This window comes from Passer domesticus, chromosome 4, assembly GCF_036417665.1.
Source record: "Passer domesticus isolate bPasDom1 chromosome 4, bPasDom1.hap1, whole genome shotgun sequence".
In the NCBI taxonomy this organism is placed as follows: Eukaryota; Metazoa; Chordata; class Aves; order Passeriformes; family Passeridae; genus Passer; species Passer domesticus.
In genome coordinates, this window is record NC_087477.1 from 58,436,459 (window position 1) to 58,460,017 (window position 23,559).

Below are 23,559 nucleotides of genomic sequence, written 5' to 3' on the forward strand. Positions count from 1 at the left end.
GGTAGGAAGCAAAGAGCAAAAAGAAAACCCTGCAGTATTTAATAGAATAATAAAAGGCAAAAAGTACAGGAAAATAGAAGGGCTAAAAAGAGTGCATGAATGGGTAATAAGTGTAACCTACCAGTGGTAGGTTACATTTCAAATTTTGAAAGAAGGTTTCTAGTAGGCAGATTTCAGTGACTTGTTTGTAATTAATGTTATTTAATTATCTTGATAAGGAGAAGTATGCAGAAAGTGAGCACACAGATAGAATCTGCTAATGAAAACAGTTGAGAGACTTCAGGGTGGAGGGCAGCACAGAGAAATGGCCTGGGCAAGGAGCAGGGGGGATGGGCTGAGTCCAGGCGCTGATGAGGGTACATGGTTGGAGCTCCTCAACAAGAAACACCTATTTTTGTACTTCAGTTCTGCCATTGAGGCATTTGGGCTGGGGAAAGGAGTCTTAAACTGATGTTGTACCTTTATGAAGGTGGGGAAATAGGGCACAAAATCAGTGTAGCCTACTACACTGTAGCAAGTCTTGAGCAGTAGGTTGTAAAGTGGCTTCCTAAATTGCAGGTACACAGTTTGTGGTAATTGGGATGGGGCTGTGGCTGAGCCTCACCCCCGATGGCACAGCTGTGAGCAGCAGGTGAGCAGCACTGACAGCAATGAGCCATGGAGTGCCCAGGGGCACTGACCAACCACCAAAGGGAGCAGAGGGCACACAGGTGCAATGTGTGAACAATGAGGGGTATAAAAGGTTGGGCTAAAGAATGAGAAGGGCAGCCTTCTTAAGCAGGATGATGTTGCTCTGTATGGATAGGTGCTTGAAGCCTTCTGCTGTGGTATGGTGTTGCTCTGTATGGGTTAAAGCCTTCTGAAACTGTAGGATGTACTCTGTGTCATGGCTATCCCAACTATATGTGCTGTGGAGTATGTAAATGGAATTTTTCATTTCTTCCACTGATAGTGGACCACTGGGCAAGAGAGCTGGCACTGGTGGCTGGATGCAGGGACCTGTAGAGAATTGTGTTTCAGACACCTGGGCAAATTTTCACATGGGGATAAACTGTAAAGGTGAGAAGCCCACTGTGTATCAAATCCCTCTGTTCTGCTCTGGTAAAGGTAGCCCAAATTTACCAGACTTTATCAGAGCCTTGTGTTGCGAAAAACTGCTTTATTGCTGAGAAAGGCTGAGCTGGGCTTGGGTGCTTTACCAGATCTGTGATTTTAAGCAAGTCCCTTTAATATTTCTCCAGTATGTTTGTGTATGTGGGCCCCACTACTCATGCTGAGCCTGTGTGAATGGCAGCATCAAGAGCCACTAAATCTTTGTTGATGTTCTTTTAAAGGGAAAATAAAAACCCCTTGACTCTGACATTTACAATAGGTATTATCTGCTCTCTGACATTTGAGCTCATAAACTGAGGTCAACCGAATTTCTGTTCTTAACTTACCCCACTGTATCAGACCAGATATGAAGTGACTGGCTGTCCCTTCCTCTAAATAGCAGCCACCTGCCCCTGGCTCCCAGCACGTGAGTCAGGAAGCCTGGGAGTCATTTCAGTGATGATGGACTGAGCCTCAAGAAAATAAATGAGTGTCCTCGGGAGTGTATGGCAGAGCAGGGAACCAGCTGAAGGTCTTCTGCAGCCCACTCTTGTACCTTTATAAGTAATTTCTTTGAGCCCACAGGCATTTGGGAGGTCTGTGTGCACTGCAGCAGCTGTGCCTGGTGTCAATGGCTGCTATGGCAGCGCAGCCGCGCCCTCAGCGAGGACTTTGGGGAGGTGGCCGTGCCCCTGCTGTGGGTGCAGGCAGGGCATGCTGTGGTCAGGAGCTGCTGGTTCTGCCAGCAAGGCTGGCCCCAGAGGGAGGGGGATGCTCTGGGCTGCTTTCCTGAGGCTGTGTGATGGCGGTGATATCACACTGCTGTCTCTGACATGCAGGCTTGGTTTTAAAGGGCTGAGAATCAGGACGAGGTTTTCATGACTCCTTGGAAGACAGGTCACTGGAAGCAGCATTAACAGTGGTTTTCTGTGTCTGCATTAGTGTGGTGGGGAACAGATGAACAGAAACAATATAACCCTGCCCTGGGCTCAGTAGTTGGGTGAATAAATGTTGGGGTAAATGGGTCACTGTGGAGCTCAGAAATAAAAGGCTAAGACAGGAGCTGAGGTAGAGCATGAAAAGGAGAGGGTTTGCCTGATCTCCCCCTCTTTTCTTTTTCTTTGAGAGGGCACTCAAAATGGTAGCAAGTGCTTCAATGAAGTTATTTTTAAAGGAGGAGAGTGACAAAGATAAAATTATGGTGGCAGAATACTCTGTCCTGCTGCTCACCATTAAGACAAACAGCTTTGAACAAGAACACTTTCTCTGCCTTTAATTTGGCGTGTTTTGGGTTCAGTAAGCCAGCAGCACATTTGGCCTTGCCCTCTGCTTTGAACAGGAACCAAACTCACTGTAACCCAGAGCTCGGTCCACCATTCCTTTCTCCTGGCAGCATTCTGGCACTCACGTGCAGCACAGAGACCAGCAGCAGCTGTAAAACTTGCACAGCAGTGTTAACCCTGCTGAGTGAAAGGCAGGTAAGGATCTGTGGGATAACTAAGCTTTGTAATGCGTTGTGCAGTTTTGTTTGCTGATGAAGTTTAAAGGGAGACAACTTAGGAAGAGTGCTGTAGGAGGAATAGAGGAGACTGCTGGGAGTTACAGTGCAGTGATGCCGGTGTTAGAGCAGGGGCTGCCCCATCCAACCCAGCAGCTGATGTGTCAGTGCCCAAGGCAGTGCCTGGGAAAAGCCCAGCATGTCAGCCCCCTACCCTGACCACTCTTCAACCACCAACACATCACACCCCAGCTGTTTCCTGATCACATTTGTGTCTTTAAGCAGCCAAGGCCACAGAGTCCCAAGTCAAGTCACTGATGATTCCCACATTTAATAAGCACCTTTTTCTCTTGGGCAGGGCAGAGGTGGGGAGCAATGTGGAACAGAAGTGTCTTTATTCACCTTCCTGTTACTATGTAGAGAGTTTCCATGAAAAAAATCCTAGCCTTGCTCTTGGAAGAGAGTGGAGGTAGCTGGTATGAGGCTTCCAGAGATCATGTTCTGGCTGGAGGTCCAGTACTTTGTCTGACATTAGTCCAAGCTGTTTGCACTAGTGAGGTTTTTAATCAGCCTCTCATAGCAGGGTTGTGAAAGGTTGCAGTTTTCCAAGTCCCAAGAAATCATGGCAAAGAGAATGGAAAAGAACAGAATGGGAAATAATATATAGTCTGTATTCTGTGCATTGTGCATGATAACCAACAGCTGAGTGGCACTGGAGATGAACCACAAAGTCACCTTCTCAGTAAGGCAGATCCCATTCACCCCACCAGGCATATTGTCTTGAGTCTCCCATACTGTAGTGCCAATGGAAGCAAGCTTTCAGGGATAATTTAAAAACAGCAAGGAGTGGGAGAGCATGCTGGGAGAGAAGGCATCACATGGAACTGTCCTTTAACTTTACTGTTGTTAGTGATTAAAACTATTATTTGCTGTACTTACTGTTTAATTATTAAAACTATTTTGAAAAGAAAATTAATTTGCATTATTTTTTATTGCTTTCAGGGCAATGAAGTTGGTGAAGAGTCTGGAGCACAAGTTCTAGTTCTTGTGTTCTAGTTTTAGCACAAGGAGCAGCTGAGGGAGCTGGAGTGTTTAGCCTGGAGAAAAGGATGCTCAGGGGAGAACTTTTCCCTGTCTACAACTGCCTGAAAAGAGGCTGTAGCCAGGTGGGGATCAGCCTCTTCTCCCAGTCAGTGACAACAGGACGTGGCCCCAAACTGTGCCAGGGGAGGTTTCTGTTTGGACATAGAATTTCTTCACAGAAAGGATAATTAGACATTGGAATGTACTGCCCAGGGAGGGGGTGGAGTCGCAGTCCCTGAAGGTGTTGAAGGAAAGGCTGGACACAGCACTCGTCTGGTTCAATTTGATGATTTCAGAGGTCTTTTCCAACCATGTGATTATCTGCTTATGCTGCTAATGACAGAAGCTCAGCTTACAATAGAAGTATATTCTTTTGTTCAGTCTGATGAAAAATCCAGTATACTTTTGTCCTCTTGAGAGTGCCACACTGCACAGAAATCTCAGGCATTCCAGTTTTGAAATCTAGTATTTTTTTAAATTCAGTTTGTAACAGGTGGATGATGCACCAAGTTAAAAAAATTACTTTGCTGGTAAAAAGTAATTTTTGCTACTTATTCCTTTAAATCCTTTAATTAAATGGTGAAGAGCTACAAATCAGCTAAATCACTACAGTTGCATTTTGTGTCCATCTAAGTGCTTAATGTGGTCCCAACAGAATTTATCATTTAGTGCAAAGAGGACAGTGACACACAGGACAACTCTGTGGGGTATCACAGCTGAAAAGAGTTGTAAAAAAATCTTGTGGAGAGTGAGTCAGGTGGAGTTTGCTCCTTTAACTCTTAGAGCCAGAAGCATCTTCTTTACTGGCAGTTGTGTGTAAAGCACGAGTGCTCCCGAGAGCAGCTGAATGCCAGCCTCACCTTCCTGCAGCGAGTACAGACAGGCTGCCTGCAGGTGTCACACTTGGGCTGCACAGTGGCATAAATGCCAGGCAGGAGCAGCTGCGCCTTCTGGTTTGTTTCTTAAACCAAAGCAACCTCACGTTTAGTTTTTTAGTTAAAAAATAAACATTAAATCTCAAGTTTGTTCTGTTCCAATCAAAACAGGGAGAACTGCAGACAACACTAACATGGTCACTTCCCATACTTGTTTTAATGCAAATACTTCTGAGAAATAAAAAAGGTATGTTTGAAACTGCTGCGCACTCTGCAGCCATCTCAAGACCAGCAGCATAAGCTTTCTCAGCCTTCTGCCTCCTTATATGTTCATAACTTTTTTTTTCATTCACCACTGCCACCAGGCTTCCAGAGGGGGACACACATGAAATGTAAGAGGACCCAAAGGAGCTGTCACACCTTCCCTCAGAATGAGAACTGAGAAAAATACTGTTTCTAATCCTCTGTCTTGCAATATGGTGATGATACTAATTATAAACAACAGTTTCATGTAGAAGAGTTTGTTACAGAAATCTACTAAAAGAGAAGAGCAAAAGACTTAATTACCAGATTTGGACACTGCTTTACTTTCCTGAAGGAACAGGGCAAGTGGTACTTGACTGCAGACTAAAAAGTGACAATACCTTTTAGAAGCAGCAGGTCTGAAGCCAGTTCTCCATAACTACAGCAGTTAACTAGGGGAAAACATTTTAACCTACTGGCTTAATTACAAACTGGGGGACTATGCTGGGATAAATGATTAATTAGAAATTTTACAGCTCAAATTTTGTTAAATTTAATATTAAGTGGCTATCAAATAGAATTAAACCTGCCCTTATTAATACCAAGATAAGACAAAGATGCCATTCACATTACTATTGAATCCATTGCTTATAGCAAAATGCAGATTACAGAAAAATACCAAGTTCAAAACTAACTTCTTGCTTGTACATGAGCTAAAGATGCAGGCATTCATGTAGAAGGTAGATAAAACAAAATTAAAATTTTGTACTTCTCCATTCCAAGAGGGCTTAGTAGGTACACTTTTACATGGCTATTTTCTGCATAAATTCCAGAATTTTTAAAATTAAAATTTTGTTTCATGTGGTGGTCTGAAGTGAGTATAAATCCTGAAAAATGAAAGGTAGGCTTGTGTACTTCAGGCTGCCCATACAAATCACTCTGGATGAAAATTTAGAGTTTTTCATGTAAGTCTGAACTCTGCAGGGTCCTTCTGGAACAAAGACACAAGTCTACTTCTGTCAATGAAATCACAGACTTAACCCACATACAGTGTTGTACTCAGCTCATGAATTACAGTGGGCATAAACCAATACTGGTAACTTCTAGAAAAGTGAATACAGCTCCTGAAAAAACAACCCAAACAACCAGAAAAAATACCCCATAAAATAATATCCTCTAAATTTCTAAAACACTTTTTCAAAAACACTTGTTGTAAAAACAATGATCTAGGAAGTATTTTGTGGTAAGAATATTTTATATATATTTTTACACTTTTAACACTTACAAAAACATTCAAACACAAAAAAAAATTAAATAACTTTGGGAGCAGAATAAATCCTTCTGCCTACACACATACATCAATTCCAAGCTGTTGGCACAAAAAGTAATCCACATTCATAAAACCCTTACTACTATATCAAACATAAGTTAAGTAAATCATAGGCACTATTTTATCAAATCCATATTTCCACAATGCTGCAGTAAATCTCTAAACACAGAGCCCCACGATTTCCTGATGTCAATGAACTGGTAATGCACAAAGGCTTTTTAGCAAACAGTCTGTCTTCTCAGGAAGTCATTTGCTGTATTTTGGGGAGAACAGCAGAGAAAAAAAATCCCTATAAAACTCAAGCTGAATTTACCCAAGCGATGAATTACTTAACTTAAGGAAACGTACACAAGTTTGATGCAGCCATGGTAAAACCCCCAATACTGTCACCTAAACTGACTTTCAAAATTTGTACGTCAAGTGAAGTTTGATAAAATCCATCAATTTAAATTCCCCTTTCTTCAGTGAAGACTGCAGCATTGATTTGTACAATGCTGAAAAATTAAAATTCAGGCTTTGCTGAGAATATGCACATTTAATCTAGTCCTGTTTTCTGCTGAATAGTGCTGTGAGATACATCCATTCCCTGTACCTGCAGGTGACTCAAGGCTACATTAGTGGTATGTACTGCTCTGTACTGGTGAAAGGTGGTTTCTGTTGAAATCTGACAATTACAGCATATTTGACAAAACAACTCTGAAGTCTTAAGCCCAGATCCTGATCTGGTGTGTGAAGTCACCCATCAACCCAGAGCTTGCTTGAGTAGTTTAAGTTGCAAGTTAGTCTCCACTCCTTCCTATTTGGTTTCTTCCAAGTCAAGTAGTATTGAATGGCTTTTCATCCAGGAATATGTTAATGTTGGCCTAAAATTCAAGTGCTAGAATTTCAGGATTAATTATCCTCTTTGTGGTGGGAGCAAAATACACCAGCAGTCCCAAACTCAGTTACTAATGGGGTTGAAGGCTACCTACCGTCCAATCTGACTTGTAGTGTTTGTCAGTCATTGCACAAAGGATATACCATTCACATTCTCTTACTTCATCAACTGTACATCCAAAATACTGAAAAACCTTCAAACAAAATCCCTTCCACTTAACTAGTCCCACTCAATACAAATTTAGCTACAGATTTTTGCATGATGTCTTCCAAAAGAGAAAACAATGGTTCAATGCTAAATATATCAGTTGTTCTGAGCAAAATGTGTTAGAGTAAGTCAGAGCCACCAGAGGAGTTTAATAGCTTGTAAACAGACATAGCAGGTTTCATACTCTGTTACCAGTAATGTAAGATACACATATGTAAGGCAAAGTACATATTTAAACACACTTACATGGGCAATATCTTCTGTAAAAATATTTACAATTTAAAATAAACCAATTTAAGAAATGGATGAAAGTAAAAAAATAGGATACAGAAAACTCCCTCATACCATGGAACATCACCTAAATGAATATCATTTGGCATCAAGAGTCAACTCATTTCCTTAAAATTTGTATGTTACAAGTGCATAGTTGTGTTTCCTTCTCCTTAACTATCAGCATTTACAGTTGCTGCAGGCTGCATGTATAGTGGTATGGTATTAGAATAAATCAAAATTATCACTTGCTCTTTCTTTTGCAAGGAAACCTGCTATAAAAATTTTTTCCCCAAACAGCAAGCCATGTGTTAAAAATGTGGCTACAATAGTGAAGGCCATCTTTCCTGAGGCAGGAATTTAAGGTTAGAAAGATTGTACAACTGATACTAAGCCCTTTTGGCAATCAAACGTAAGAGTAGGTAAAGCCAATAAATCAACATAGGAAAGATGCAATCTATACTATTGCATTGTGTGTGTCTGCTACATTCAAACCTTTTAATGCGACAGAAGTCATGGCCACGACTCCCTGTCCTGCCTAATCCTCCAGAGTAACTGCTGATTCTTCCTGCAGTACTGAAGGATGGATCCAGTCCCAGCTGGGATCTCATACAATTGTTAAAAGCAACATTTCCCTAGCACTGTAGCAGTCTGCAATCAGAACATGAGCTCTGATTCATGTAGCCTTGTTTCAATAGTACATATTACCAATCTTTCTGCTGAGTTACAACAGGCTGAAAATGCAGTTTTGGATAATGGGTGTTGATAGTTGTCCTTGCTGTTTTTCAAGATGGGCATTTCTTTGGCATTCATTCATTTTTGCCCCAACATTGGCCACTCTCGTAAATGCTCATATTGATAACATTTTTAGCAAGCAATAAAAAAGCCCCCAGAACTGATAGCAATTTAATGTAGAAGTGATTGTATGACCACCAAACATCTGATGTTAGATGTCATTAAAGTGCTGCTTTTTAATAATCTCTGCCAGTTTGTGCTAATTAGAGACAGAGAGGTTTGGAATTTTCACAAATTCCAAGAGTCACATCTGAACAGTTTGTTTTAATCAAGCTGTCTTTTTGCCTGGTGAGGAAGTATCCATGAGCACTGGAACATTTAAGCTGTGCAGATCAGTAGCAGCCATCTTTCCAACTCTCATCTTTCACGTTGCCATACGTCTTGGGAGTGGGTAATGATCTAAAATGAAATGAGATGTTTTTCAGTTTCATATACAACTGTTGAAGTCTCTATTTACAGTACATAAGAATTTAAACATTTTATAAATAACTGAAATATACACTTCATTCATTTTCTTCTATGCAAAACAGTTTACTTAAGATAAACCCTAGAGTATTTTCAGTTTTGGGTTTCATGTGTTGTATTTTGGCAACTACCACGCCAGGAAAAACACTAAATAAATAGACAGAAAACTTACTGCTATTATACTCTGTGAACATGCAAACTTAATCTGCTTCCACCTCAAATGGGCCATTTTTTCTGTGATGTATATAAAGGCAAATCCTTGTTTAAAATATTGCATTTTGCTTACATCAAAATCTGACATTCATAGAAACTTATTATTGCACTGTGTACAGAGTCTGCATTATAGAACCATGGAAATGTTTAGGCTGCAAAAGACCTGTAAGATCATCAAGTCCAACCATTAACTCAGCACTGCCAAGGCCACCACAAGACCATGTCTCAAAATGCCACATCTACACATCTTTTAGATATCTCCAGGGCTGACGACTCCACCACTTCCTCGGCCAGCCTGTTCCAATGTTTGATCACCCTTTTGGTGCAGAGATCTCCCCTGATAACCAATCTAAGCCTCCTCTGGTGCAAGCTGGGTCTATTTCCCTTTGCCCTATACATGCAAACTTTAAAAAAATATTTTTATAAAGTCAGTTTTTAAAAAGTTTAGTAAGTGAAACACTTTCTATAAGACAAGCTGTGATTTGGACAACCACATTTTACTACTATTAGCAAACTCCTGGTGAAAAACCTGCTTTTTATTACACAGAATTCTGTACTGCTGACCAGTGCAGGCTTTAACCACAAAAGTCAGTGCTGTGACAGTTGCTTGTCATTCCCCTGCCTAGTACTCACTGCAGAGCAGAACTTTTCCACTGCGCTATTTACCACCATTTTATCTTTTTTACAGTACTACACACTGTTTTTCCCTTCCTTTTAAGGAAATTTTTAATATTTCTCATGGATGACTGCTTCCTTATGTCAGCTTCTACTTAACACCTTCAGTGAAAAGTGACATTCACAGTTAATACTCACTCTATCTTGCAGTAGTTTTTGAAAAGACACATCAAGCAACTTCTATAATTGGGTGCTAGCACAGTTCAGTTTAAGCAAAAAATTCTGTTTCATCCTGTGGGTTAGCTGCAGTGATTTTTACATTAAGTTTAGCAAATGCTATGGATGTCTTGGTGCATCTTCCTTCTAGAAGTTTCCAGCTGCCCAAGGACAGAAACTATCTCACCATGGTACTGTTGCTTGAGTTCTGGAGGCAAGCAGTTCTGACTTCAGAATGTGTCACTCACATAAGTGAATTTTCTCTTGCCAGCTATATTTTGGTAACTTTTTACACATGCAGACAAATTCTTGCCACCCTCTCAGTCCAGACTAAGATTTGATTTACTTAGTTCAGTATCGTCCATTACTGATTTCACTTTCACTCATTTACCATCACTCTCTCATTAAAGAACTTTTATCTCTCAGTTTGGATTCAAAACTGTTTTGGAAATACTTCACATGGAGGTCTCCATTTCTGTTCTGAAAACCTTAAGATCAAAATAACAATTGCAAGAAGAAGCAGCACAAATACACAGTGAACAAAATTAATTTTGAAAACTTCAACCTAAAACTACCTGGCAAAGACTCACCTGCGAACAGGCTGTGCAAGTTTGCTGCGAGGCACTGGGATGCCCCCTGTGGAAGGGGCACTGGGTCTGGGCAAACCACTCCTCATCCCTGCTGGTCTGGTAAGAGTAGTACTGTTAATACTGCTGGCAGGGCTTGGCAAGCCTGAGCTCTGGGCTGCAAGAGGCCCTGGTGAAGAACTACTGTGCGTCAGCTGAGCGGCTTCTGGAGCGGCAACCGAGCCCGGCCCGTGGGCACCGAACGCTTTCAGTGGCTGGCGGAGAGCTAAGGGAGACGGCGCCGCGGGCGGGCGGAATTTACTCGAAGAAGGTACTGGAAAATACAGAAGTTACTTTCAGCTTATGTTACAGTATTAATGAATTAGAAACTGGAAATTACTTTATGTGATTATACAAACAATATGGAATGTATAATGGAATACAGCCAATCAAGCAGCAATGAGAAACAGGAATTCAGGTGTCCTCGTTGTCATGTGTTTTTGATATCATAACTCTAATGTCCTTCTTTGCTGACTACAAATATTTATCTGGATTTGTAAGTAATCCTAATCAGGCTATAACTGTTGTATCAGTTAAGTCAAAAGAAATAGAGAAGAAGGCTTAAGAAGGAATTTAACTGCTTCAGAAACATGTGAACTTAATTCCCATCTTTGAAAGAACATGTTGAAGAATACAGCATTCTAGTGACACACAGGCTTTAAACAGACTCAAAGTGTGTATTAGTCTTCAATGATGAAATTTTGAGCTCAGAGCATCTTGGTGTTTCTTTTATGCTGTTCTTTTTAACCACTGAGTTAGAATTCATCTAAAGATATAGTTACATCCCATATCTTCTGGCAGATGAAAAAAAAAAAAAGATGGGGTTAGCTGTCCTGATTTCAGCTGGGATAGAGTTAATTTTCCTCCTAGTAACTGCTATAATGCTGTAGTTTGGATTAAGGATGACATCAGCCAACCCCCAACACCAAAGAGGTTAAGGTGCTATGAAACTTAAACCAGACAACTCTTAACAATTTATAGCCTTCCTCTTCTTACAAACATTACCTAAATTATCAGTATAACTAATACCTGTTTTCTAGTACTTTGTACCTGAGTTAGTATGCAAGGTTTTGTTATCAAGTCCTTTAGTTAGTAAGACAGAATATTAACAGTCCTTTGATAATTCCAAACCTTAAGCATAATTCTTCACAAGTATGAAGAATATTTACAAATTATGAATAATTTATCACTTCACAGAATACTTAAACTCACCCATAATCTTAGTAATGGAATGAAATTTCACCAGCTTTTCAAACTGATTAGGGCGTGTCAGTAAGAGCCAACACAGCGTGATCAAATCAATCACGTAACGAAAACATGTTTACATTTAGTAAATTTGCATTAACTATTCTTTCCTCTACTAAATAAATGTTTTGTACTGAGATCAAAGTTGCACCATTTTTGACAGATGTGCATAAAGAAGCTGGTCCTTTACACAGCTTTTACTACAATTTTCAAGGTAGATCCAGTAAGAACACGAGGAGTGAGAAAGGAGATGGGTAATGCAGGAATGTAGCATCCTAAATGGGGTACAGAGGAGCTGGTAATTTTGAGATTGTATTCTGAAGCTGTTTCTTATAAGGGATGTCTAGGAAGATTAATATGTACCTCATTACAGATGTGAATTAGATTTGATTCCTTTCTGGATTACCCAAGGGGGCCTTTCCCCTGACAGCAATATCAAACACAGCATGAAGCCGCTCATGGGAAAAGCTGACAAGAAAAGGTGACAGAGAGGTCAAAAACACATGACAGTTGCTAAGTGGCAAGGAGATTAAGTAAAAAACCTTAAAATAAAAGCTGGCATCAAGCCAGAGTATGGATTAAGGAAAGCATTACCAACAGAACGACTGGACAAGAAGAGCATCCAAGTGCTCCCACGACTAAGATAGATTTTATGTAATTTTTTAAAATGTGAGCTCGCCTGTTAACATCGATGCAATCAAATCTGCAAAATTTCCAAGCGACTCTACAGTGTAAATACTGGGAGCTTCTGTCACTGAACTCCTCATACAATGCTTGGAACACAAACACAGCACCATGTTAGCAGCTGCCAACAGAGCAATGCCAGTGCATAAAAACTGAATATGGCTTTGGGCCTCTTATGGACACAACAGGGAAAAGGTTTTTAGGTACAGAATGTAAGCAACAAAACGTTGCAACAGAAGAAAGCTTCTTGCATTCCCAGCAGAAGTAAGGATCCAGTAAATCACTCTTCTCTATCCTATTTTATCTTCTGCTGGCCATATTTTACCATGCTGCAAACTTGAGCTGTCAATTCATAAAACATTTCCTGTCAGCACAGCATTGCAGACATTGCTGAGAGCTATATTCATTCTTGTGCATAAAGGAATGAATTGTCTTCCAGAGCAGCCCACATGATGCAGTGTGGCAAACTGCCTAATAGTTCTGTTCCACAGATACAGAATTTGGTCTCAGAGCAGTTTTGGATACTCATTATAGTCAGTTTGGCCTATCTGTAAGACAGGATCACAAAGACTGAGGTACTGCCTCACAGACTATTTGGTAACTGTGTAACCATGTATAGTATTTAGCTGATCCATGTTAAACAAAAAGATATAAACATATAAGGGTAGTGCTTAATAACTTTACACAACTCAATCTCCTTATAAAGTAAACTGGAAACAGCTACAATTAAAACATCTGGCAGCCAAAAAAAAAAAAAGAAGAAAAAAAAAGGAAAATTAAAAGCCATGGTGCAGTTATGACATTTAGATGTCCTACCCTCTCTGGATTCTGTCCTGGATTGTGGGCAGGGAGCACGAGATCTCCATGTGGTAAAGTAGGGTGCTGTGAAGTTGCAAACTTATTTTGCTTGTACTCCAAGGCCAGCTGCTGCACACCAACTTGAAAACAGATTAAATTCTAATGCAGTTGTTAAATCACAGCCATTATCATGAGATGAATCAGCCCAACATGAAAGAACAGATGAGGTATAACTATCAGAATCAATAAACTGATCTGTCATCTCAGTACAGGAAAGATGTGGACCTGTTGGAGCAGGTACAGAGCATGGATGAGTATCTCTCCTCTATCTAGAGAGTGGTGGAGGTCTTCAGCCTGGAGAAGAGAAGGTGCTGGGGAGATGTTACCACAAAGTGGTAAAAAAAAGCCAACATGTGTGTGAAGGTGTCAAGCTATGTAATGAACAGTATTTTAAGAGGGTAAAAATCAATTGTTGCTCAGCTGTTCATTTCTCTGAAAGTCTTGCTTCATTAGTTTAATACTTCTGTACTCATGAGGATCTCAGATCAGAAGAAAGAAAACCAATACATCAAGGACTATAAAATGGCAAATAACTGAAAAAGACAAAGCAAGTAACTGAAAGGGTCCTCATTTGCAGTAAGGAATGACAATAGCCATGAACTAGAATATATAACTGGCAGCACAATGTGCTCTGTTCCTCATTCTCTAAGGTTTAGTAAATTTTTACAAATAATATAAACTCAAAGAAAAGCTAATTTTCTGTACATTCCTACAGGCTCAGACTAGGCCATTGACCTAGTAAGTGTTCCAGACAGCCAGAGGAGGGCATGGCCAACTGGAAAGAAAGCAAAGAAAGCTCTGCAGAGGAATAGCAATGGTGGTCTTATGCAAAGCAGAACACTGTGAGAACTTTATCTGGTACAAAGTATGAAAACTATTAAGAGACTTCCTCTTAGGACATGTGAATCTGTTTCACAGGCATCATACTCCACTAAAACTTTCTGCATGGCATGAAGATGACTCTAAGGAGTTGGCATTGTTAAAATTCCAAGAGATACAGGTACATTCTGTCAGCCCCTCATGTCTGCACCACTGACTCTCACAACACTTAAAGGACTCGAACATCTACAAGCTTATGAATTAGTCTCAAGTGTAATGATCTTTAAAATGAGTTCTTCTTGATTGTAATAGACAACAGACCAACTATGCTTAAAACCAGAATCATTGTTTACCTTAACTGTGAAACTGAAGCAGTGTCACATACAAGGCTGCCAGAGCTGATTAAAAATCAGGTAAAACTGTCTAATTGTATTAGAGACTCAATATTTCATTGTATTTAAAAAAAAAAAAGTCAAGTTCAGCCATTAGCAAACTAGAATATTATATACAAGAGTCGCTAATTCCTTAAGTCAAAAAACCTTAATTCATCTGTGTTGGGATTAACCTTCTGGTTTTGTGAGGAAAAGAGAAAGCACAAGTACATGCAAAATAACTTGACAGTCTACACTCATCTTTTCAAGGATAAATTTGTTAGCTTTTGTTCCCAGCACAAAGAATTGTATGAGTATTTTTACAATTTCTGTTTCTGTTTATTTTGCCATTTAAAAAATTCCTATACAAATACAGCCCTAGTGAATGTGTTTAGGAGTCTACTTTTCTAATCCCTATTTCCTGATTAATGTTAGAAAGTCACTGTTCCATGGATTTTTATCTCAAAATTCAATCTCCTATATAACACAGAGTTTATTTTCAATATTGAGACCAAGAAGTTAACTTCCATACAGCAAGGACCACTTGGTTAATCTCTACAGTAATTGCAAGAGCAAGTTCATTAATCTAGAACATGTGAGATTTAATGCAGGCAAACCATTATCTGAGATTTGCTGGAGCTTGATAAGAGGTTGTAAGTTAATTACCTCCTTTTGTAGATGGAGTTTGAAGAAACTGTTTGGTTTTGAAGGCAGCACGAGGCAAATTTTTCTGCCTTTGCAGAGCTGTTGAAAGACAAGAAGTGTTATATTTGTCTAAGAAGATAAGAAAACTAAATTTACTGGGAATTTCAGAATTGTATCCACTTGTGAAGCGTCAAGAAACGGTGAGTAAAACACTCAAAAAGCTGTTATGACTCTGAAAGTGATGGAGTTTTGTGAATGGTGCTTGCTCTTAATGGCAAAGAGTTGCAGAGGAGTGTGTCAGAAATTTTGCAGTGCAAAATGCGCAGATGTGATAAGAGTAAAGCTTCTTGCAGGGCAAAAAGCCCAGAAATGCAAAACAAAAATTAAAACACCATAGGGAGAACAAGCCACCTAGCAAACATGCCACAGCAATATGACAGCAAGATTAGATACAGATGAAAATTGAACTGAACTTGACCTAGCAAGACTAAATTTTTAATTTTAAAAGTGTTTTCAAAAAATATTCTAACACTATACAAAAGCATAAATCTTTGTCTAATATGATCATCACATAAATAAATTGTGTTCTTCAGTATGGAGACTTAAGCCTTCTTTGAGAGATGCCTTTTTTCTCTCCTCTTCAAAAGGTATACAAGAGGACTTAAGCTTAAAATGAAGACAATGTTAAGATTTATCAACTGCCAGCATGTACCTAGTGTGATGGAAGTTGGTTTTCATTGCTCCTTTTCTCCCTTGTCCTGCCTTTTGTCTAGTGACATTCAAGGGCCGATACTGCCTTGAAATGACCTCACTACCTACCAGTTACCAAGAGAGAAGCCAATGTTCCAAGAGCTGCAGAATCTTGGCATGGAGAGAATTACTTATTGCCAGAAGGAATGCATTGACTCAGCCTATTTCCATCGCAGCACATTTAAAGGGGAGAAGGAGGAAAGTAGTCAATGAAATAAAGTTTTGACTACACAGAGACTTCATAAAATGATAATGTATGAATAAACATCTCTGCTTATCTCAACGTATGAAGTTTTATAGCAGCATACAACTGATTGCACTAGCAAGGCTTATTTCCATAGTGAGAAGGAAGAAAGATGGGGGAACAGCTTTGCAAAATATCCTGACCCTGAGTAAGGACTAATCCCATCACCAATTACTGAATATCGCTATAAAGAAGGTGGGGGGGAACAATCTGAATCCTAATATTAGTTAATCCTTTTGTTTGATAGCATATAATAATTACTATCACCTTTCCTATGTTTCAGTCAGTGCAAAATGAACTATAAAAAATTCATCACGTGTTTTAATATCATGCTGAAATTATGACTAGGCAGTCTATTCAATTTAGTCCTAATAACTAACTATAACTGTCATGTTCAACAAACAGCAAATAGGAATTAGATTGTTCATAAACACAGTAAAATTCTGCCTGTGCCTACTACTAATAAAAACCTTATTCCTTCTACCAACTAGAATCTAATGCAAAATAGCCTGTGGCAATATATAATTCTTACTCAACTGGCACATGGTCTTCCTAGAAACTTTTTTTAAAGCATACACATGAACAGCCAATTAAGTACAGTAAGGTCTCTAAATATGAGTACAATTCCTAGAAATTTACTGAGGCAGACCACTGGCCAGACAGCTTCAGTCCATAACTATTGCACTTCATTGTTTTCCACTGAATCACTGTTTTTGTTATGCCACACAAAATGAAGAAAAGGTTCTTCTTTCCTATTTTGAAGTTTTTTGTCCTAATGCACTCAGATTTCAATATGCTACTGCACATGGCACTTTCTTCCCCCATCATTATTCACACTTCTTGCAAGTCAGAGAGATGGGATGATATGGAAAGGATTTAAAATATGCATATATCAAATTCCTTCCTTCTCAATGGAGACTCCAGGAAATAGACACTCAATAGCAAAACATTTCTGTGCACTGAAACACTGAACAGAGTTTAGGCAGCACAATTTGAGCAATGCTGAGCAAACATGCAGTTTGAGATAAGCGCACAGTGCATGTTTATCCACACTACTTGCTGCTCTTGAAGTGCTCTGTGTGCTGTGACATTCCCTGTCACAACTGCTGTATGCTGAACACATGTTGTTACATTTACTTCTGATCAATGGAACTGGACTACTTGGTTTCTTCAAAACTTACTCTTCCTACTTTTAATCTGAACATGCCAAGCAGTTGGATCTTGGCACGCAGACCAATCACTTTACTGATAGTTTGAATCTACAGCTCTTCAAGAAAATTTTGTATTTAGCTCTTCTTAAAAGCAACCATATGCTGATAGTGCCACTAAGTACAAAAGCATGACACAGAATTCAAAAGCAGGTAGCTCCTACATGGAAGTCACCCTCCAATTTCTAGAGCTTTGTACAATCTATGTGGTACAGGACCCAAACACGGAGATTTCCCATCACTAACACTTTAGACAATACCTTATCCTTGGGGAACACACATCTTACCATATCTTCCAGTGTTTTAAGGTGAAATATTAACTAGCTTTCATATTTTAAAAAAGTACTTTATGCAGAATGGCATGGAGAATCAGTTGTAAATGAAGATTCAAATTGTTAAAACTGCTATTTAATTCAGTCTGTCTTCAAAACCAATTTGGATTGTTCACCACACTGCAGCTAAAAGTTAAAATGCCAATGTCTTCATGTTTACAGTTGTACCTCTAAACACATCATATCTGTCTTCCCTCTCTTCTGTAAGCAAGCTAATACAATTTGGCTATAAAACTGTAAGAGGAATTGTCATTTCAGAAACTTACTGGATTCCTAGCTCATTTTTGAATGCCAGCAACCATAGCAAGTTCAGTATTGCAGCCACAGCAAATGTGCAAGTAAATTATGGACCGCAAATCTTTGACAAGGAGCAAAGTAGTGACCTCGGGTGGCAAGCCAGCATCCTTGCAAAGGTAAGCTCATGCAAAACTAGCAGGTGTATGAGGAAGCTTCAAATCCCAAGACCCAGAAATCATTGCCAAGGGAAAACAAAAATTTGCTGCAATTTAACAGTGCTTTGTGCAAAGTGACAAAATATAAAACCAATAAAACAAAAAGTATACAATAAAAAGGACACAATTCTGGAAATCTTTATACAATGTACAGTTTTGCAGAAAATTTTTTAATCCAGACTAAGCAAAGATACTTACTCATTGACTTCACACACAAACCGTTTTACGATTGTCAATAGCAAGACTCTGACAAACATCTGTAAGAGCAGGGAAACTGTAAAAGCTAGAAATCTGGCCTTTATTAATGATATTTAACTTACATTTAAATGTAAGTTGGTCTAGAGTGGTTCACATTTAGGGAAGTTGTCTATGAAAGAAAAGCAAATTTACCTAGTAATTCTTAATGCATCCACAAGTTGAAAAAGAAATATAAACACAATCAGACCACTTTGGTTCCTGCAATGAAGTAACTGACTAAATATTGAATACTGAGACTTCTGTTGTCTGATTTTTCCAGAAAGTTTAACCATTAATATACTTTTAATTCTGGAAATAGCTTTCCAGCTAAGTTGCTCTCTATGCTCTTCCCTTCCCAGTTCACTAAATTCTAAAGCACCAAATAAAATCTGTAGATTTTTACTACAAATATTTTTGTCTTTTTTCAGCTCATTTTGATAATTCTTCCTGTCACTGAAATAGCTGCAGACCAGCTGCCCAACTGCTCCGAGTGCTTTATACTTTGGTAAGGCTGCCTAACAGGTAACAGTTGTGCATTTGAGCTACACAAATGTCCTTTCAGCTGCAAGTCCCACCTTCCGAGTGTCTGCAAAAGGTGGAAGAAGAGGGCCAAGGTGCTGGAGTAACTTATACGAACAATGGTAAAGTCACACTAATTCTGTCTACTACAGCATCACACCTGGGACTGACTGTCCACACAACCCTTACATCTGCTCTGAGTCTGTACAAAGACAGAAACCTTGGATTCTCTATTCCCTATTCTGTATTTAACTGTACTTGGTAGCTTTAACACATTGTTTTGAAAATTTTAACACAACCAACTAGGTATGCCACTATGCCTTCACTGTTCTATAGGTAAAATGCCCCTAGTTAAATTCACAAACATTATTTTTACATTTCCTGTCAATTATTTAGATTACTGATGAACCTTTATCACAGAATTTTTACAGTTCAAAGCTCTACACATAAAAATATTCATAATGTGTTCTTCTCTTGAAAATGTCACACAAGGTTATTAAATTCAGAACCTTGTTTTAAAATAAATGGTCAGGAAACATTTAAACAACAGGAACTGGCAATATTGACATATAGAGAAACACTGAATATTTAATTTTCATTTGCTTTGCCTTCTTTAAGGTCACCATTTTAAGGAGATTAGTGAGAATAGCAGCATTTTCATATCAGCAGTTAATGTCTGGAGAAACTAGGAAAGCAGGAGTCCAGCAATGGGCTAATATGTTTTATGAGACAGAGGTCCATCCAAACCTTTTCTAGGAAGTAACTGACACTTAAAGTAAATAAAATTGCCAACTGGATATGTAATCCATATGCCAAAAAACAAAGAAGAAGGAAAGAAACTGCAGAACTGCAGACATGGGTTAACTTAAAGGGTTAAACTGAAATGAACACTTTCAGGTCATGTTTCACTAGTTAGGAAAAAAAAAAACCAAAAAACCTAAACAATAAACACCATCTAGGTGTTTTTTCAGAGCCTAGAAATAAAACCATTTTGGACATGCCCAAATACTGTATTTATAATTCTTCATATTACTTCTACATACACTTTTAGGAAACTATGAATGACACCTTAATAAGAAACCAGACTGAGTATTTTATGTACCATAAAAACAGATTCACAAAAGTCTGATTAAAAATCAAGACTAGAATCTCCAGTGTGGCACGCAATGTTTTGCTTTGCTCTAAATACCATCACTTAACTCTGAAATTTACACTGAAGTAGTACCAAAGGTACTTACTGGCTGAGGCCTGAGGTTGAATTCGAGGTATTCCTCCATTTGGCACTTGGAAGTTTGAGTCACTTCTGCTGTTTTTCACAGACTCAGCTTGGATGTTAGATGTCCTGGACAGGTTTGGAAGACTACGCCTTAGTTTTTCTGTATGAAATAATACAAAGATACAGCGTAGTCTGTAGTCTGATGCTGGACAAAGGTCAGGCTGTGAACCCATAGCTGACTCCCAAATGTAAGTAACACAAAATGTTAGCCATATAAAACTACATTGCAATTTAAATCCATTTGTATTTTGTTGCATTACTTCTTCTCAAATCTATCACATACAAAATATTTATGTATCTAAAGAATAAGAATGTCTATTTTTTACCTATGATGAAAAAAGTCAAGCATATTGTGTTTTGAAATTGAAACATATCTGGATTGTGATTCTCTGGGTTTTATTGTACTATTATCAAAGCGGAACAGACAAACCTAATTTGCAGTTTTGCACAGTTTTCAAATTATTTACCTAGAAGGTTATTTGTAACAAAATGCTTGCCTGAAGAGTAAAAACAACATAAACGTTTGAGTAAATTTTTGAGACTGCCTTGTCCCGCATCAGTCCATTATACTACAAATAACAGACTCCCACTTGGTAAGGACTTCTTCATACACAGCATTCAAAATTATTGAAGTGTCCAGTTATGCTTCATCTTTCACATATGACTTGACTTATCTACTCAGCTAATACTTCAGGGGCCTTCTAATATTTGTACCACTGTTCACAGACTATGAAAAGATGCCATTAAGTACTTCTCAAGTCTAATGACATTCTGTGTATCTCCAACCCATGCAGAGCTGGGTTGATGACATACTTTGGACAGAAGACTGAAGATGCCTTGACAGGATGAATGGCCAACCTGATTCTGCAGAGGGATGCAGGGAAGAAGTAGGTTAACCATACACAAGCACTAAAGGTGAAAACAAAACTAAGTCTTTACTGGCTGAATATTCCAATAAGTGTACTCTCTTCACTTTGTAGTTTGCATTCTTGGTACTGCGCTTGGTACATTGTTGAACCCTGTCAACCAAATTTCCCTCCAACCATTCTAGACAAATAATATTAAAAAAAAAAAAAAAACAACAAAAAAACCAAAACAAAAACCAAAAGAGAAAACCTGAACAACTTTTTTGGCTGCTGCTGTATCGTCTCTGGAATATCCAAGCAACGCTCAACTGCACAAAAACCACTGCAAGATAACTCCTTGGAAGTGTTTCAGAAACGCATGATCACACACTCTATTTTGATCCCTCTGGTATGTGGGATACTAGCTTTTGGTACCATTCCTTTCATAGGATATTTTTACTGCAGCTCATCTAGCACGCATTAAGACTTTCATTTTTAGAAATGAAAGGCAAAGGAATTCTCAATTAAGTTACAACAGAATTGATTAGCTTTTGTGTTGCACATTTTTTTAGATACTTAAAATTTCCCCAAACCACTATTACTAGTAAGGGCAGTTCTTAATATCTAAATGTGTATTCTTTCTAAATTTAAAATCTTACTTGCGGGATAAAAAATACTTTTGTTGAAATGGGAATGTGCTTGCAAAATTTCATCCCAGTAAAAGGAGTTTCCGCTAGATTGCTACTAGGAAAAAGTACATTCAAGAAGAAAAGTTGTATCAGAATTATGTTATTTTGTTCTATGCCAATATAGTATAACTGCATTGAATTTACTCCAAGCTTTATTTATTACGCAGCAGTTTTCACAGCTTTGAGATCTGTAAAATATCCAACAAATGCATGAGGTAAGTACTAACTATTAAGTACTATTTTTAAGACTGTGTTCATGATTGAAAATTTCAGAGTTCTGTGCAACCAGAAAGCATTCAGCTGCTTCACAGGCTATAGGCATGCATAAATGGCTACATTACTCTTATCTGACCACAGTTACTTTCCTCTGCATTTTGTCCGGTCATCTGCAAGGCCTAACTCTACTAGTAAATGAGTTTTCCTGCTTTATTTGAGTGCATTTGCCTGCCAAATATAGACCTTGGTCACTATGAAATTCAATTATACTCATTAACTAGATAACATCTAAAATAAATATAAGCCTATCAACTCATCTGACTGTAAGGGTGCCCCAGCAGAACTTAAGCTTTGCTTGCTCTGTGTCTTCTTCAGCAATTCAGAGATCAAACCACAATGTTACACAGGCACATAGTTTTAGGACTGCACACTCCTTTATACAGAAACTACACAGCTGCTCCTGTAATGAACTTCAAACAGTTTTTTACCTTCACTTTTGACATTACTAGTTTGCAAGTCTGTAGGATGGCCTTGAAGGGAAAGACGAGGTTGCTGTAAACGGCTAATCATAGGCTGTGGTGACACTCTACTGTACTCTATGCTTCGAGCAGGTGATCGGGAGCGAGGCGAATTTCTTGGAGATTGTTTTGGTGAAGGCCAGGGAGAACTGCGAGGTGATGGTGAGAACCTGCTGACAGCAGGGTGCACCGTGTGATGTGTGCCATCTTCCTCATCTTCTAAGCTCTGTGCATCAAGCTCCTGGTCGCTGAAGGTGCCTCGCCGCGTGGAGTTGCAAGAGGAGCCAGAACTACGCCGAGAAGCTGTGGCTGCGTACTCTTGCCGCAGGCCTGGCAACAACAAGAGCGTTGTTTACTTGCTTCCAGCCCACAAGTGGTTCAAACTAGAGACAGTGCACACAGATATCTGCACGGTTCTCAAACTCAAATTTGGCTCACCTTAACTCCTGTTATTGGAGGCATTAAATAAATTCTCATTAGTACCAAAAAGTTATCTACCAGCTAATAATGACTTGAATTAGGTGAGCTCATTCCTTTTCCTAGTAAGCAATCATCAGTATAGATGTTTGTGTATGTACTTGTTCATCTCTTCTCCAAGGCTGCAAATAGCAACACAGGCTACATCATAATTTTGGTATCAAGTAACATCCTACAACAATTACAGCAGCTACAATGAAACATCTCTTGCAATGTGTTAGTGAATCTAACCAGAAAAGCAACACAATAAGCTACTCCTAGAGAAACTGGAGGTGTTAGATCAGTGGTCTCTGAAGTGTGGTGCCCACACCCATGGGAATATGCAAACTAATCCACTGCCATAAAGCAAGAAAATTCTGAACAACTAGTGTTTTTAAAATGGCATTTATCTTGTCTTTATCTCATACTTTTTAAAATTATAATTTTGTGTATGTTATACATTAGAGTAATACATATCTATAATTTTTAAAAGCACATTTATTAGGCATTTGGTTTTTTTCACTGATAAGGATATATAATAAAATAGTTTGGAGACCACCTAGTTAGACAACTGAAATTATTACCACTTTCTGCAAATTCAGAGGGACAAATGTCTCAACTAAAGCTGTAATTAAAGACAGACATCTACTTAGGCAGTTTTCTTAATAATTCTTTGCCATATTGACTTTACATTTCAGCGATTTAAATCATAGTTTAAGCATTGATGTGAACAAGACTGGATTACATCAGGAAAGCACCAATCTCCTGAGAAGAATGGAGGCAGGCAGTA

The 23,559-nt window shown here is 38.8% G+C and overlaps 1 protein-coding gene and 2 long non-coding RNA genes across 16 annotated transcripts in view; 2 read left to right on the top strand and 1 right to left on the bottom strand.

Moving 5' to 3' along the window:
- Positions 1-22,567, top strand: part of LOC135299331 (uncharacterized) — a 35,789-nt gene extending 13,222 nt beyond the window's left edge. For 2 of the 5 annotated variants that reach the window (XR_010361313.1, XR_010361312.1), the window contains exons 2-3: positions 15,061-15,227; positions 15,675-22,512. This is a non-coding gene — a long non-coding RNA (uncharacterized LOC135299331). Of the gene's footprint in view, positions 1-13,257; positions 15,228-15,674 lie in introns of those variants that run through there. The other 3 variants (XR_010361311.1, XR_010361310.1, XR_010361309.1) reach the window with 3 other exon arrangements.
- LOC135299332 (uncharacterized) lies at positions 765-7,046 on the top strand. 4 transcript variants are annotated; one of them, XR_010361315.1, is made up of 4 exons: positions 765-827; positions 953-1,059; positions 2,432-2,570; positions 3,593-7,046. It is a non-coding gene; the product is annotated as an uncharacterized LOC135299332 (long non-coding RNA). The 4 variants fall into 4 exon arrangements; XR_010361316.1 differs by lacking the exon at positions 953-1,059; XR_010361314.1 differs by having other exon boundaries at positions 770-1,059.
- SLAIN2 (SLAIN motif family member 2) overlaps positions 6,028-23,559 on the bottom strand; it is a 33,738-nt gene continuing 16,206 nt past the window's right edge. The window contains exons 5-10 of one of the 7 annotated variants that reach the window (XR_010361307.1): positions 22,284-22,643; positions 20,008-20,145; positions 15,049-15,126; positions 13,151-13,272; positions 12,014-12,118; positions 10,564-10,679 (exon numbers count right to left, since the gene is read on the bottom strand). Coding sequence is in view for 6 of the 7 variants with exons in the window: in XM_064418220.1 (XP_064274290.1) it covers positions 8,603-8,669; positions 10,370-10,679; positions 15,049-15,126; positions 20,008-20,145; positions 22,284-22,643 (953 nt within the window). In the remaining variant the exon portion in view is untranslated. Of the gene's footprint in view, positions 8,670-10,369; positions 10,680-12,013; positions 12,119-13,150; positions 13,273-15,048; positions 15,127-18,211; positions 18,271-20,007; positions 20,146-22,283; positions 22,644-23,559 lie in introns of those variants that run through there. The other 6 variants (XM_064418220.1, XM_064418223.1, XM_064418222.1 and 3 more) reach the window with 6 other exon arrangements.